Source organism: Eptatretus burgeri, chromosome 4 (genome assembly GCF_056783735.1).
Source record: "Eptatretus burgeri isolate ZD-2024b chromosome 4, Ebu_testis_v1, whole genome shotgun sequence".
Classification (NCBI taxonomy): domain Eukaryota; kingdom Metazoa; phylum Chordata; class Myxini; order Myxiniformes; family Myxinidae; genus Eptatretus; species Eptatretus burgeri.
Window position 1 is genome coordinate 66,212,890 of NC_140964.1, and position 16,468 is coordinate 66,229,357.

Consider the following 16,468-nt stretch of genomic DNA (forward strand, 5'->3'; position numbering starts at 1 on the left):
TGAACAGTATTACGGAAAAACTCCTCGACGGATTTCTACGAAACTTGGTGGGGGGGGTGGTTAGGTCATGCCATTAGATTTTGGACTTGGGCCAAAATACAATATGGCCGCGATGGTGGCCAATTTGAAAAAATATTTGAATTTTTTTTTTTGCATTTCTACATGTATTAAGTGATTTCTAACCTCCTCCCCCCCCCCAAAAAAAAATTGTTAGAGAAAAAAAATTTTTTTGCAATTTTTTTTTCAACAAAATTTCGATTTTTTTTTTTTGCATTTGTACATGTTTTAAGTGATTTCCAACCTCCCCCCCCCCAAAAAAAAAGTTGTTAGAGAAAAAAAAAGCTGCAAATTTTTTTTAAACAAAATTTCGATTTTTTTTTTTTTTGCATTTCTACATGTTATAAGTGATTTCCAACAAAAAAAAAACATGCCAAAATTATAATTGCGGCTGATTTTGGAACTTCAGGTGGATATACCCACGTAAAATCAATTTCTGTCTCAAGGAATCTAGTTATGACGAATGAATTGAGTATGTAAAAGGGAAAGTTGCAAACTATAACTCTGTGAGCACTGTTGACGTCAAATTGAATGAATAGGATATCAGGTTCACTTGAGTGACCTAGCAGTATTGGCGGCGGAGGTTTTGCACTCTACCGAGTGCTCCCCCTCTAGTGTGTAATGTGATTGAGTTAGCACTGAAATTTTCAATAAATCGCCACCATTTTCATAAAATGGTGAATATAAGTTTCACACGAGCAGTGAATATAAGTTTGTTCATTTTCATAAAATGGTGGCCATATCTATTTTATGTAACCCTCTGTTTGATATTCTGGTGCAATAGTATTACAAACTTAAACCATTAAAACGACTTTTAGAATCATAAAGTGGCATCTACAGCGACATATCTATATTGCGAATGCCATATGGCCACCATTTTGGAAAATGGCTGCCCTGCCCGACAGAGGTAAAATTTCAAGTGCCTCCATATCTGAAATTGTTTAGTATATAATATTCTATGCTTGTGCCAATTTTGGTGCTTTTATCAAAAAATTAACAATTGGTTTGATATGTTTGATATGTTGAGCTAATCCGCTGGACTAATTAGATTTTGGTGATATTTCGATTTTGGTGAGATGTTGGTGAAGATTCGTATTCGGATCCGGAGACTAGAATTGTTCAAATGATTCTTCACCATCTATATATTACTGAAACTCTCATCTTGTAGGTATGGATGTATGTTCCCGAAATACAGCCAAAACGGTACACGATAGCGCAAAAATTTTAGGGCCACCTGACTCACCATTTGCCTGCGGTGTGCAGTGTCAAGTTTCCTTCAAATTGGGCAACGAAAAAATTATTAAAAAATCAATTCCCGATTCAGTCAGGTACTCTTCAGGATTATTTCATCAATGCAAACCTCAGCGGTATACTTCGCTGGAGCTATCTTCTTTTTTTTTGAAATGATTTTTTATCAACCGCTGTCACAACGGGAACCCAACAGGTTAATGGGTCGTCTAGTTGAAAGATATAGCCCAAAACGATATATGGGTGACCTCATATGACGCGTGTTCTGTTGACGCGTTTTCACGACAGTGTGGATCTAATTTATTTACTCACAGCAGCCGATTTTTGCCACGCTCTACCATTTTGAGTGAGTCGTTCACTCACAGCAGCTGAATCTATGGCTGCAAAGCGTGTAACAAGTGGCATTGGAGATAATGATCAAGTGAAGAAGAAGTCAAGAAGGTCTCATTCATTGGAGGTGAAATTTAATAGTCTTAGATTGGTTTGATAGAGGTGAGCACAGCATTGATATTCAAAGAGAGATGGGACTTCATGATTCTACAGTGAGAACCATTCGCGACAATCATGATAAAATCCGTAAGAGTGCTCGGACAGCAATAAATCAGTGTTACCAGAACTGCAAGATCTCAGCCTGATGCTTATTAGAAAATGGCAAAGATGCTGACCATGTGGATAGAGCATCAGAACCAACAGAACATGACCTTGTCTGGAATTATCATTCAAGAGAAGGAGAGAAGTTTGTATGGCGATCTCGCCAAAGATACCAATGATCCAGTGCCTTTTGCTGCCATCATGGGTGGTTCGAGCACTTCAAGAGTTACCTTGCGTTCCACAATCTCATGTTGACTGGGAAAGCTGCTGCTGCAGATCATGCTGTTGCTGAACAATTTCCAGCTGTCTTCAAATCAGTGATTGCGGATGGAGGTTGCACACCAAGCCAGGTGTTTAACCTCAATGAAACTGGACTTTATTGGAAACACATGCCCAGCCACACTTTCATCTCCATCGAAGAAAAGACAGTGCCTGGATTTAAAGCTGCCAAGGACCGCTTCGCTTTGCTCTTAGGAGCCATTTCCTCGGTTGAATACAAATTAAATCCACTCATGGTTTATCATGCAGAAAATCCGCGTGCATCGAAGGGATGTAGGAAAACAAAACTCCTTGTTGTTTTGAGAGAAAATAAAAAGGGCTGCATAACTTCAATGATTTTCAGCGAATATTTTTCAAGGGATCTCCAGAAGGAATTGAGGGCTGATTGTGAGAAGGAGAGGATTCCCTTTAAAATCCTTTTCTTTTGCATAATGCTCCTGGCCATCCTCCATGCATTGTTGATCTGAGAGATAACATTCAGGTGCTGTTTCTTCCTCCTAACACCACATCACTCATCCAGCCAATAGACCAAGGGGTCATAGCAACCTTTAAGGCCTATTACCTCCTTCGAACCTTCTCCAGGTTTATCAGAGAATGTGATGCAGATGAGCTCAGCATCAAGACATTCTGGTGCCGGTTTAACATCAAGATGGCCATTTATATCACTGGTGATGCCTGGGATGAAGTCACTTATCAGTGCATCAATGGAGTGTGGAGGAAACTCTGGCCTCAGGCAGTGTTTGAGTTTGGAGGTTTCAGGGAGGCTGAAGTCAGAAAAGAAAGGCAACGGATTGTGGCTAGAGGCCAACAAGTGGGATTTGAGGAGGGTGACGAAGATGATGTTGAGGATTTGCTTCTCTCCCACAAGGAGGAGTTGAGCAATGAAGATCTTCTGGATCTGGAGGAAGAGTGCATTGGAGAGGAATCAGAAAAAAATCCTGAGGAGGTTTTGCCTGTTAAGACCCTCACGACGAAGGTCATAGCTAAAGGTGTCAAATTGGTCGATGAAGCCATGGCTATCTTTGAACATGATCCCGACTGCATGAGAAGTTCGAAGGTGCAGAGGGAGGTGGAGAACGTCCTGAAATGTTACAAGGTCGATGAACAGAAAATGAAGGCAGCTACTCAAGTCTCCTTTATGAAGTTCTTGATTTAAAATCCCAAGCGAATCAGCCTCCATTTCATCTTCTGAGCCTTCAACCTCAACTGGACAGCCTGCCACACCTGAATAGCCATGCAACAAGCAATATGTACTGCATCCAACACCAATAATGGTAACACTAATTAAAATGTAATTAGGGTACCCAGTCACATGGACTGGGTAACCTATTGTTTTTCTTCTGTTTATTTCTTATTTCTTATTATTTCTTATTTATTCTTTTTCCGCCGGCAATTTGCAGGTTATTTCGCTTTAAAAATCATTTTCTCAGGAACAGTAAGTCCGATCGACACGAAATTTTCACCATTGTATGTATCTTTTTTGATAGCATACTTAGTAAATAATTGTGACGTCATAGGTCACGTGGTACGAGTGCCATCTTGAAAAAACCGATAAACTTTGGACCTCTGTATCTCTGAAACGGTGCAATGGAAAAATATTTCGCTTCATACATTGTAATGACCTCCCAATGGGGAAGAGGGGTGATTTTTAGATCCTCGTGGAGGGTCTCTAAGTCTTACTCATGTTGTTGTTTTTCATCTTCTTCTTGTGGACTTTTTTGTTTCACAGCCTACAGTTTTCATCGAAACTTCCTGAAACTTGGCATATATATGTAAAAATACCCTGTGCAGACAGTAACCATCTCCAATTTTGAAAATTCCTCTAAGAAAAAAAACTTATGACGTCAAAATTTCTCCGCTAATGGAAATCGCCTAAAAATTATCTCCGAAACTAGGCAAGCTTTTTGAATTCTGTTTGTGGGAATCGAACAGGGCATCAGCAGAGATGAATTACCGCACATATGATACATCACTATGACGTCATATCAATTTTTATGACGTCATTCCTATTTACCTTCGCATTCTGCGAAAGGTTATGTTTTGGTCGGCGTGTATTTATTTATTTATTTATTTATTTATTTGTAATCTTGTGATTCGTATAACTCAGAAAGTATTAAACCGAATTGCATGAAATTTGGTGGGATGATTGGTTATTAGCCACGAAGCATTCGATTAGATTTTGGGATCGTTCGGGTCAAAGGTCAAGGTCAAGGTCACGAAAAGGTCAAAATCGTCTTTTTACGATAACACGGTCAATTTTTATTCAATTTGCATGCAACTAACGCCAAAATGTTCAGAATTCAACGCCTCATCTTGTGATATGCAATATGACACAATGACGCCCATACTCTTGTTACCGGTTAGGGGTCAAAGGTCAGGGGGGTCACGACCTTCAAAAATATGCGGTTTTTGTCATAACGCGGTCAATTCTTGTCCGCTTTACATGAACCCAGCACCAAAATGTTCAGAATTTAATGCCCAATCTTGTGACACAATGACGTCATAACTCATGTCACCGGTTGGGGTAAAATGTCGGGGGGGGGTCACGCCCTTGAAAAATATGCGGTTTTCGGCATAACTCAGTCAATTCTTATTCGATTTTCATGAAACCAGCATCAAACGAGATTACCTTCTCTTGTTGAAACGTTGTATTCACCGAACTTGCGAGTGAAGACTCGCCAAAATGGCGTGAGTTGATTGTTGTTTCGTCCGTAGCCCCCGAAAGTCGGGGGGGGGTCATGACATTATAGATATGTGGTTTGTGTCATAAGACCATTCATATGAAACTAGTTCCCCACACTCATACCAAGAACAAAAAAGTAGTGGCGGTGTAGGTATGCGCTCTATGAGTGCCCGTTCTAGTTTTTGACATTTTTTGTTTCACAACCCACAGTTTTCATCGGATCTTCATGAAACTTGCCATGTATATGCAGAAAGCCCACGCACAGGCAGTAACCATCTCCGATTTTGGAAATTCTTCCTAGAACAAAAGTTGATGTCATAATATCGCCGCTATTGTAAATCGCCTATACCATTATCTCCGAAACTAGGCAAGCTGTTTGAATTTTGTTTGCGGGAATCAAGCCGGTCATTAGCACAGATAATTATAATTTATCGCAAACCTGATGCATCACAATGACGTCATATTCGTTTTTATGACGTCATCATTAAGAGGACGAGGATCTTAGCTCATTTGAGCTTGTTTGTGACATCATCAGTGAAGCGGTATCCCGGTGAAAATTCGTCAAGTGGAACGCTGCATATGAAAAATCTGAAATTTATTGAGCATCACCTACACAACAATTCACCGGAGAAAAAAATTGTGACGTCATAGGTGACTTGGTTCGGCAGCCATCTTGTTTTTAATTTTTTAATTTTTTTAAATCTTCTTCTCCAGAACTGTTGGACAGATTGAGGTGAAACTTTACACACACATTCCCCATGATGTCCTTTTTCAAGTTTGTTAATTTCTAATTGATAGGTTACATGGTTTGACTGCCATATTGAATTTACCCTTAAACCTTCAAACATCTTCTTCTCCAGAACGGCTAGACAGATCAAGGGGAAACTTCACAAACATATTGCACACGAGCAGTGAATATAAGTTTGTTCATTTCTAATTGATTGGTCACATGGTTTGGCAGCCATGTTGGATTGAAGGATAAATATTAATAAATGTTTACTCTGGAACCGCTACTTCTACACATGCGAAATTTCACAATTATAATTTAGCCGACATGTGAAACGTGGATTTAAAATTTTAACCCGATCAGCCACACGCTTTGGCAACCAGAATTATTTAATTATTTGCATCTGAGAACTTTTAGATTTTTTTTTCCCAGAAGGCTCACTTGGCTGCACCTGAATGCGTTTGAGGGTACAGGAATAGCAATTCAATTGATACCAACAATGTCCCCAGGAAAAAGGGCTAACTGCATACATAAGAAGTAGATTGAACACTTTGTGCTATCCGGTTCGTAACTCGTCTGTCCTGTGCTGTCCTGAAGCAAGGCTGCATTTGTATCACTATTAAAGAATGTTTTCTCTGCAACCACTTATCCTATCGAAGGGAAACTTTGCGACTATCATATAAGTCTCACGTTGTATCAAAGGTGGACGTCTGGGTACCCGGTCATCACTGCCAGCAGTTATAAAGTGGCAGTTCTAGTTCATTTTGATGTTTTTACTTGTTACATGTTTTATTTACACATTGTTTACTGCTTTTTTGATGTTTTATGTGGGTCTTAAACCTTTAAAGTTTGAAATCCTCCCCAATGAACATAACCCTGATGTTTTTTACATGTTAAATATTGCCCCAGAGCACATTTTTAGATAACATGGCATTTCACAGGAACACCTCCCCCCCCCTCCCCCCCACATTATACAATGGATCCTGTATAGCGCAATATCTCAAAAAGTTGTGGACGAGTTATGACAAAACTTGGTGGATGAGTTGGTTAGATGGCAAGAACAAGTCAATTGGAATTTTGTTCAGTTCAGCAGATCTGGCCTGTCATTGAGATACAAAACGTAAACGATTCAGTCCGGCAGAAGCATGCTCTCTCCTGCTTGCCATTCTAGTATTCTGATTGTGTTTCTCTAAGAGATATGTTGCGTACAATAGTTAAGCAGGTCTCATCAATTAATTTGTCCTGTCCTCATTTTTCACATCAAACTGTTGCTTTAAATAGTGTGATCCTTAAAGTAGAAGGTGAAGAAGGAAACTGAAAAAGCATTCTTCTTCTTCTTGCGTATGGCAGCTTAGCTGCTGGGGTAGCCATCATTTATTGGAAGTGCGACTGTGTCGCTGATGCAGTGCCCCTCTACCAGTACACACTGGTACTCATTTTGCCGACCTCGGAAGGATGACAGGCTGAGTCAACCCCCTGGTGTATTAATTCAGCGGCCACCGGGGCTTGAACTCAGGACACTAGGATCCCAAGCCGCCACCCTAACCACAAAGCCAACACCAGGTGAAAAAGCATTAATCTCTCAGTTAGTTTTAAATTGTGTCTATCAGAATTTTACAAAAGCAAATTTATCATTACATTTTGTAATCTTTTTACCAATAGGATGGAATTAAGTTTGGTACTCATTTTGGGTAATATTTTTACCAATCGGATGGAATTTAGTTTGGTACTCATTTTGTGTAATCTTTTTACCAATAGGATGGAATTAAGTTTGGTACTCATTTTGTGTAATCTTTTTACCAATAGGATGGAATTAAGTTTGGTACTCATTTTGTGTAATCTTTTTACCAATAGGATGGAATTTAGTTTGGTACTCATTTTGTGTAATCTTTTTACCAATAGGATGGAATTTAGTTTGGTACTCATTTTGTGTAATATTTTTACCAATAGGATGGAATTAAGTTTAGTACTCATTTTGTGTAATCTTTTTACCAAAAGGATGGAATTAAGTTTGGTACTCATTTTGTGTAATCTTTTTACCAATAGGATGGAATTTAGTTTGGTACTCATTTTGTGTAATCTTTTTACCAATAGGATGGAATTAAGTTTGGTACTCATTTTGTGTAATATTTTTACCAATAGGATGGAATTAAGTTTGGTACTCACTTTGTGTAATCTTTTTACCAAAAGGATGGAATTAAGTTTGTTCTAGTGTTGAGATGAGGTTTGCTTGGTTTTGTAATTTGATGAATGTTCATCATTCAGAAGAGTAATCTGTACTAATTAAAGGGTGTGTGTGTGTGTGTGTGTGTGTGTGTGTGTGTGTGTGTGTGTGTGTGTGTGTGTGTGTGTGTGTGTGTGTGTGTGTGTGTGTGTGTGTGTGTGTGTGTGTGTGTGTGTGTGTGTGTGTGTCCTTCATAACTCCAAAACTATAAAACTAGTATAGTCCATGGGCCCAGGCATATATCGTACCATCTGAGGAAACCAAACTTTAGGGCTACTAAGTTATTGGTAGGGACTATATGATTATTTCAATATGTGATAACCGTTCCAGAAGAGCAGCTTAGTGTATGTATTTTGCATTTATACCATTTTACCATTCAGAGATATTGACGTTTTGGGGGCAAACAAAAAACAAAAAAAACAAGGACCACTGGGAGGAAGTGGCAGAGCTGAAGTCCAAGCAGGAGGAAGCAGACACCCGAATGCTTCTGCATGCTCTGCATGCAGCAGAGGCTGGGTACAAGGCTCTGGTGATCACTGCCGAAGATACAGATGTCCTCGTGCTATGTCTTGCCTTCAATAAGGATATCTCATGCCCCGTGTATCAGAAGTGTGGTAAGCAAACCCGCACACGGTTCCGAGACATTGACAAGCTTGCTAGATCGATGGGAGACAGTGTCTGTGATGCCCTGGTTGGACCGCACCTGTTCTCCGGTTGTGATACAGTCAGTGCCTTTGCAGGCCGGGGAAAGATGGGCGCCTTGAAGCAAATGAAGTCAGATAAGACCTACCAAGAGGCCTTCAGTCAGCTCGGTCATTCATGGGAAGTATCCACCGAGCTCTTTCAGAAGCTGCAACAGGTCACCTGCCACATGTACGTGCCGTCGACCAATACCACGAAAGTCAATGAACTCCGACATCAACTCTTCTGTGCCAGACGGGGAGAGATAGAGTCCAGTCAGCTTCCACCATGTGAAGACTGCCTCTTCATGCACGTCCTCCGTGCAAACTACCAGGCTGCTATTTGTAGACGCTGTCTGCAATGCCAACCCTATGTTCCAAGTCCCAAGGGTTGTGGATGGACCACTGATGATGATGGGAAGCTGGCCATCGAGTGGATGCAGGGTTCTCCAGCACCGGATGCTGTGTTGCAACTCCTTTCCTGCAAGTGTGGACGGTCGTGCAAACTCCCAGACTGCATGTGCCTTGCCAATAGCCTGAAGTGCACTGACATGTGCAAGTTGCGAACCTGCAGCAACCAGCCCGCTGATGTCGAGGAAGAGGTTGTAGACCTCGAGGATTCTGATGCTGATAACAGTGATGAAGACTAGACTACTGATTCATGGTGTGAATGTTTTGGCACAATCACAAGGACACTCATGGCGACAAATATGCATGAGTAAAACATAGTACATAAACATGCCACAGTAGTGTGGTGAAATTTGGGTTATCCGTAAATTTCACATTTTGGATGCTTGTTGGATGGAACAAGGTTTGGGGAAGGGCAATTCCTTTAAATGTGGTAAAAACTTGTAAAATGTTCATAAATGTTTTCCTCATACAACATGTGTATGTTGTATGTGACTGCGGTTCAGTAGCACTACCCAGGGAACTTGTATGACAATATTATAAATTAAAATGTACTGAAAATCACTAATCAGCAACATTTTGATAGGCCCTATTGTTCGCCCCTTTCTGCCATAAAACAAATTCTGCCTTCAGGAATGACAGAAAGGATTATTCGGATGGTATAAATAAAGCATTTCAGACATGTATTTGTGGTTTGCAGTTCATTCTAGCCCCATGTGGAAACAGCAATTGCATCATTAGTGAATGTTTCTGAGTTTGCCTTTTCGCTTTCATCATGCGGAGGGTGGGTACATTCCAGAGACGATAACTCCCAATAAGCTGCCAGTCTGCAATGGTTATCACATCAAAATATTATATATATATATATATATATATATATATATATATATATATATATATATATATATATATATATATACACACCAATTCATAAATCATAACTAGGATTGGTTTCCTTAGATGGTACCGACAAGTGGAATTTCTGGCCTGGGCCCATGGACTAGCAGCCTGAAACTTTGCATGCATACTAAGAAAACTCCAAGGAAGTGCAAGAGTGAAAATTAGGTGTTTGGGTTAATTAAAACACCCCTTTTGAAGATAATTAACGACCTTATTTAATTATATCCTTCATCAGGCGATCCTCGGCCACCTCGCTATCTGGGGTCTGAAGGTGTTTTCTGGGTGACCTCGCTGAGGTCTGAAGCTGCCATGTTTTCTGGCCTGCTCAACCATGTTTTGACTTGGAACAGAGCGCAACGATTTCTTAACAATAATTTTTTTTTTTCACTTTCCTCATTCATATCGAACGCCTGTTCATCATAGCTACGAATCGTGTACATCGTTTTTGTAAGTACAAGTTTTCAAATTCGGAGCTTGGAGCGATTTCATGCACGATGAGACGATTTTCCACGATCTACTCTCACGGACTAATTAAAGTATATCTTCAAATATTATTTCGGTTTTGAGGATCGGATATCATCCGGACTAAATAAGTGTCAAAATCTGTTGTGAAATCTGATAATTTAAAGAAATAACAAGTCTTATAACTAAGCCGATACACCTATTTACTTTAAGCAAACAAGGCTATGTTCTCTCCTCCATACATACATAAGAAAATGTGAAATTTCCAAAGCCTTAAACTCATCTTTTTCTACTGTTTGGAGAATTATATTGAGTGAACCAAAAAATTTAGTAACGTAACAAAATTAACCAGCTTCATTGAGCCATATGATTTTATGCGTTCACTGCAAGACCTCACACCTGCCATCCAGAGGGACTGCCTGCCTATCCATAGCGTCTGCCAGATCTGTGTTTATATTTTTGAAGGTTTCGTGAGGTGCTCTTCGGGGAATCGAACCAAATCTGGTTTAAAAAAAAAACCAAAAACATTTGCGCGGACCCCGGGCCAATGTATCACGTGACACTTGCACAGACAAGCAGGCAAAATGGCAGATTTTTTGCAATGTTGATTTCACGGGCAATTGAACTTTGCGATATTTCCATGGTTGTTCTGCATTAAGCAGCAACTCTTTTGTGGATTAGTCATTTTTGGAACAAATTCATTTTATTTCATTAACTGTTGCGTGTGCGGTGAAGACCAGCTTTAAAGTTAAAGGTATCCTTTACGGTATGCATTTACGGATTAAATTTGTCCACAGCAAAAAATATGATGACATCATCAGTCAAGTGACTCAGCAGCCATATTGTTTTTTGTTTTTTTTAAACCTTCAAAAATCTTCTCTGAAATGGCTGAACAGATCGAGACGAAACTTTACACATCTGACTGCCTGTCCATGAGGAACTAAAGGTTCACACATATGATGTCATAGGTCACATGGTTTGGCAGCCATATTGGATTTACCCTAAAACCCATAAAAATACACCACTCAAAAGAAGTCTTGGCGAGGGTCTGTGATCTCTGATTGCTCTTTTTCTTGTTGAATTAATTTATTCGTTGAACTGTTAAATGTTTCCAGCCTGCTCGCATTTGTCCTTACCTCCATTGGTCCTGATAAAGTGATTCATTTCAGATGTAATTTTGAAGTCATAATTTTCTTTTTTATTTCATTTTGTTTGGGAATGACTTGCACATTGCAACGTATACACTTTTTGTGAGTTTCATCCCTAGTCCAAAGCCTAAAACTTGTTGATGACATCTTCGACAAACTTCAAAACTTGTTGAGTTTCTTGTCAATAATTATCTTGCTGGAAGAAAATATCATCAGTTTTTAACATGGTTCGTGTCGTGGAAGTTGCGAAGTAATAGGTTTGAGGAGAGATAAAGCTTCTGAATTGGATGGCTTTCATCCAGGGATAGTAAAGGAAGGTGAGTACTTAACAGGTATATGTAAACACTCGGTTCAGAGAACAAAGGAATTGAAACATATTCCAAATGTTGCACCAATTTTAAATTTTAAAGGGGGGAAAAGGGGAAATTTTTAAACAATTTTAAAGGGGGAAAGAGAGGAAGCAGTTAAATTTAGCCATGTAAGTTTCACTTTGTAAGAAAATTATTCCAAACCATAATCAGGGACTCTGTGAAGCAACTTTCGAAAGGTTTGGTATTGTCAGGAATGGTGAGCATTGATTTATGAAAGGGTATTTCCTGTCTCACCTTTTTTTTTTTTTTTTTTTTTTTCGAAGTTACTACCTTGGGAGATAACAGTCGTGCAGCAGACTTGGTTCACTTGGATTTTTTTTTGATACTGTACCGCTTTGGAGGTTACTGGTTAAGGTAAGAATAATAGTATAGAGGGAGTGCAGGTTAACTTGTTGGATCTTAACTTGGTCAATTTACTGACTTCCTCTACTCCCAGCATTAACATGTGGCTGTCAATGGGATCCTTTTCATCTCCTCTCCCTGTTAAGGCAGTGTTCTGGGTCCATCCCATTCCTTATCTTCATTAACATAACATCCCTCATCCTTCAGGTAGGCATTACCATAAAATCTTTCATTAGATGTTAAACTAATCTTCATTACCATAACATCCCTCATCCTTCAGATAGGCAGACAGCAGCCTCTTCCCTTTCTGCAGACCTTGATGGAATTACAAGCTGGTCAAACACTCTCTATTCTACTACCTTTCTGGTCTTGCAACTTCTGTCTTTCCATGCTCTAATGCTGGCAGATGGGACACCCAGTTTATCATCCATCCAAATGACTTGCACAAATTCACCCTGTCTGTGAAACACCAGGATAACAGTTTATAGCTGGGTCAAGACTCAAAGCCAGGCTCGATAGCTTTGAGGTGAGTGTGCATACCTCTAGGCCATCCTGTCAGCCAGAATAATAGTGGACAGGACTCTTACTTAGACTGCACAATGTCAGGCAGCAATAAATATGATTTTGTTTTGGTTTTGTTACTGATTATACGCATTCGGTACTTCTTTCTCATGTCGCTACACTTTTCCCAGCCACTGCAAAACACAGGCTCCGGCACAGGAGTTGAGAGATTTCAGGTTGTCTGGTCTGGAAGGCTCTGGTAAGTGAGGGAAATCTCGGAGATGCTCCATTATTTGAGGAGCCTCTCCACAGTCACAATCGGTTAGGCCATTTTTATTATATCCTCACTTCGGCATCAGGGCTCTGCAGCGTCAGACGGCAGTCATGAGGTGATTGAGACACAGCCAGGTTGGCCATGTCTCATCGGCTCCTTTAGGCAAGGACTCCTCAGGGTCAAGTGACAGCTTGTGAGGTCTTAATTGCAGGTGCGTTGACCAAGCATCTATCCTGCAGCTATGGGGATTACCATCCAGCGCCTGGACAGCATGAAGGAATCTATTCCTGGACTTCAACCTCTTGTGTGGATAACGTGACAAGTGTTATGGGAAATGCCACAGACTTAGATGGTGATTAAAACGGTAACTAATGCTTATGCCATGTTCACACAGACTCGATGTGTACAACTTTGCCATGGTTCTGGACAAATTGACGTACTAACTTCCATTGACACGGTAAGCTTCAGTTCTTGAGACTTCAGATTTACTCTGGACTCACCTTACATCTGAAAGAGTAGGACTCGTATTTTACAGAAAGAAGTGTGATTTGGCCACATCTGGTTGTGCTCAGTTTTGGTCATCTCATCAGAAAAATATACCGAAAGTGGAGAAGATTCAACGTAGAACAACTACCAGGATTGAGCGGTTTTCCAGAGCAGACTAACGAAGAACAGGATTTTTGTTGCAGTGGAAAATAGATTTTACATACAAGAGGATATGATAGAAATACTTAAGGTATTAAAAGGGATTGACAGAGTACAAGGACATGTAATTATTATTTTTTAGTTGTAGGTGGAGGATAGGAACTGAAAGCAATGCCTAAAGTTATATAAAATGGGTAATTGAAAGAAAGGTAATATAAAAAGATGAAACAGGTTTTATTACCTTTTTTTTTAAAATGCTTTCACCTCTGTCTGTCTGTCTGTCTGTCTGTCTGTCTGTCTGTCTGTCTGTTTGTCTGTTTCTGTGCAGGATATCTCAAAAAGTTATGGACAGATTCACATGAAAATTGGTGGACAGGTTGGGTGTGTGACAAGGACGAATTGGTTCGACTTTAGTGAAGATCCGGATCCAGATACTATAATTTTTCAAGTCATTCTTTGCCATCGAGAGATAGAGCAAAAAACATTATATATCACGATATGTCAAAAAGTTATGGATGAATTTGACGAAAGTTGGTGGAGATGTTTCGGAGTGTGATAAGGACGAATTGATTTGAGTTTGCTGAAGATCCGAATTGGGATCGAGCCTATCAGTGGAATATAAAACGTAAATTTTTCCACCTGGCGTAGGTATGCGCTCAACTGAGTGCCATTCTAGTTTTATATTTTTTTACTCAGAGAATAGTTAGTATGTTCACCTGTTTGCTGAGAGATGGAAATTTATACAAGAGCAATTGTCAAGTTCGCAAGAGAATGGGACAAATAATGAGAGATTGCAAATATAGACGGGTATAAGTCAGGCCCGTCGCTTAGGGGGGGGGCATTTGGGTGTAATGCCCCCCCATGGCGCATCTGGTGCCCCCCCCCCACTTGTACGCCACTCATTTATGCCCTGTTGCACCCTGTGAACAACTTAGTGTTTAAGGATGAGCGCCCACTGTGAACTTGCTGTTTAAGAGTTCACCTGTGTGAACTAAAACCCTTATTCCAGATGTTCAACGTGGTGAATAATGCGGCCTTCTTGGATAAACTGTTCTTTAATAATATCCTTCTTTGAATAACAGTCAAGAGATAAGTGTGCGCTTCCCAGCGCATCTCCAAAAGCAATTGGCAAGACAATACAATCCAAGACCACAAGATAAAAGATAATAACGCAAGCACAAACACCAGCAGCCAAGACGTCGTGTCGAATGTCGATGCTCTGGGTGGTTATATTTATATATATATATATATATATATATATATATATATATATATATATATATATATATATATATATATATATATATATATATATATATATATATATCGTGGATCATTTAGTTTTAAGGAATAGCCAATCAGCATATTTGATATGGAGACCCTATTGAGCAGGTTACCTGATTGGTTGTAAGTTAGGTATAAATGTAATCTAGTCATAATATGATTAAGGAAAAGACATAAATTTACATTATTAAAGATGAAGTGCATGTGCACCACGTGACCTTCACAACCCATCAAGCGGCCCTCCATCTTACAAAAGTAATTTTATAATAAAAATTAAAAATATGTGTGTTTGCAATCGTGCTTACATTTGAAATTATGCAGATAAAACCTGTTTTTGGTACATGGATCATTTGATAAATAAAACCGTCAACCGTCAAATGTCGCGAGTCGTGAGATTAGTGACGCGAGTCACGAGGGACGACTCACAGAGCACGAGCTCGCAGCAGGAGAAAAAGACGTGGATGATGGATATACGAAAATGGCTCAGAAAAGGAAAAAATGCAAGCGACGAAAATGATGAAGATGATGAAAGACATGTTGTTGGAGGAGGAGGAGGAAAAGACGATCATGTCGATGAAATACCAACAGAAGCTGGCCAACCTGGCCAAGCCAGCAACGTCAGCCCTGCGGCTGTAGCCCCAGCGCAGACAGCCGAGTTTCCACGCTCGGCGGCGGCCTCGGGGTCGGGTGTGACTGTCAAGCCGCTTCCCGATAATCTTGGAAGTGAGAGACCGAATCAAGTTGTTCTACAGCGGTACCCTGGCCATCTGTTGCAGAACAAGAGTCGCTCGTTTGTGTCCTCTGTTTGTACCAGACTATTTTGTACAAAGTCTGGTACCAGTTTGTACCAGACTTTGTACCAAAGTGTACCATTAGTCTGGTACCGGACTAATGAATGGCTGGAATACAATGTGCAGACAGATGCAGCATTCTGCTATCCATGTAGGAAGTTTAACGCTGCACGTGGCCCAGTGGACTCTACTTTCACAGTGCGAGGCGACCGGAATTGGAAACATGCCGTTGAGAAAGGCAGGGGGTTTCACAAACACGCAACTTCAAAGGAACATTTAACTTGTGTTTTGAGGTGGAAGGAGAATGAGAGGTGCATCGATTGTGGTGAGGAGATTTCCACACTCCTCAATGCTGACCAGCTAAATAGAAACCGGTACTATGTGTCTGCTCTTATAGATGTTGTGGGATTTCTCGCCGAAAATCAGATACCTTTTAGAGGGAGCCTTGATAATTTTGAAGATATGTCAGACGACACAGTGGGCTCTTCCTCTCGCTTTTAAACTACACACTCAAAAAAGACACCGAGCTCCATCCATTCATTAGGACCATACTCTGTGCAGAGTGTTGGTGCCGCCGAAGCAGTCTCCTTGGCTATTGGGAACAATCCTGGACGGGTCGCCACTCCGACACAGTATACCAGCAAGCTGGCACTCATTTTTGCCGACCTCGGAAGGATGACAGGCAGAGTCAACCCCACTTGGTGTTAATTCAACAGCTGAGCGGGATTTGAACTCAGGACCCTAGGATCCCATGCCCACTACCTTAACCATTAAGCCAACACCAGGCATACACCGAGCTCACTGAAATAATAAAGCATATCCCACGAAACGCAAGCTATACTAGTTGGGAAAT

At 40.4% G+C, this 16,468-nt stretch overlaps 2 protein-coding genes across 3 annotated transcripts in view; both read left to right on the plus strand.

The window, feature by feature from the left end:
- Positions 1 to 16,468, plus strand: part of HIP1R (huntingtin interacting protein 1 related) — a 139,062-nt gene that overhangs the window by 118,620 nt on the left and 3,974 nt on the right. The window lies entirely within an intron of this gene.
- LOC147028254 (uncharacterized) lies at positions 4,170 to 14,723 on the plus strand. Its single transcript, XM_085878503.1, has 2 exons — positions 4,170 to 8,423; positions 8,550 to 14,723. The coding sequence occupies exons 1-2, from the start codon at positions 8,156 to 8,158 to the stop codon at positions 9,137 to 9,139; spliced, it is 858 nt and encodes a 285-aa protein (XP_085734629.1). The 5' UTR covers positions 4,170 to 8,155; the 3' UTR covers positions 9,140 to 14,723.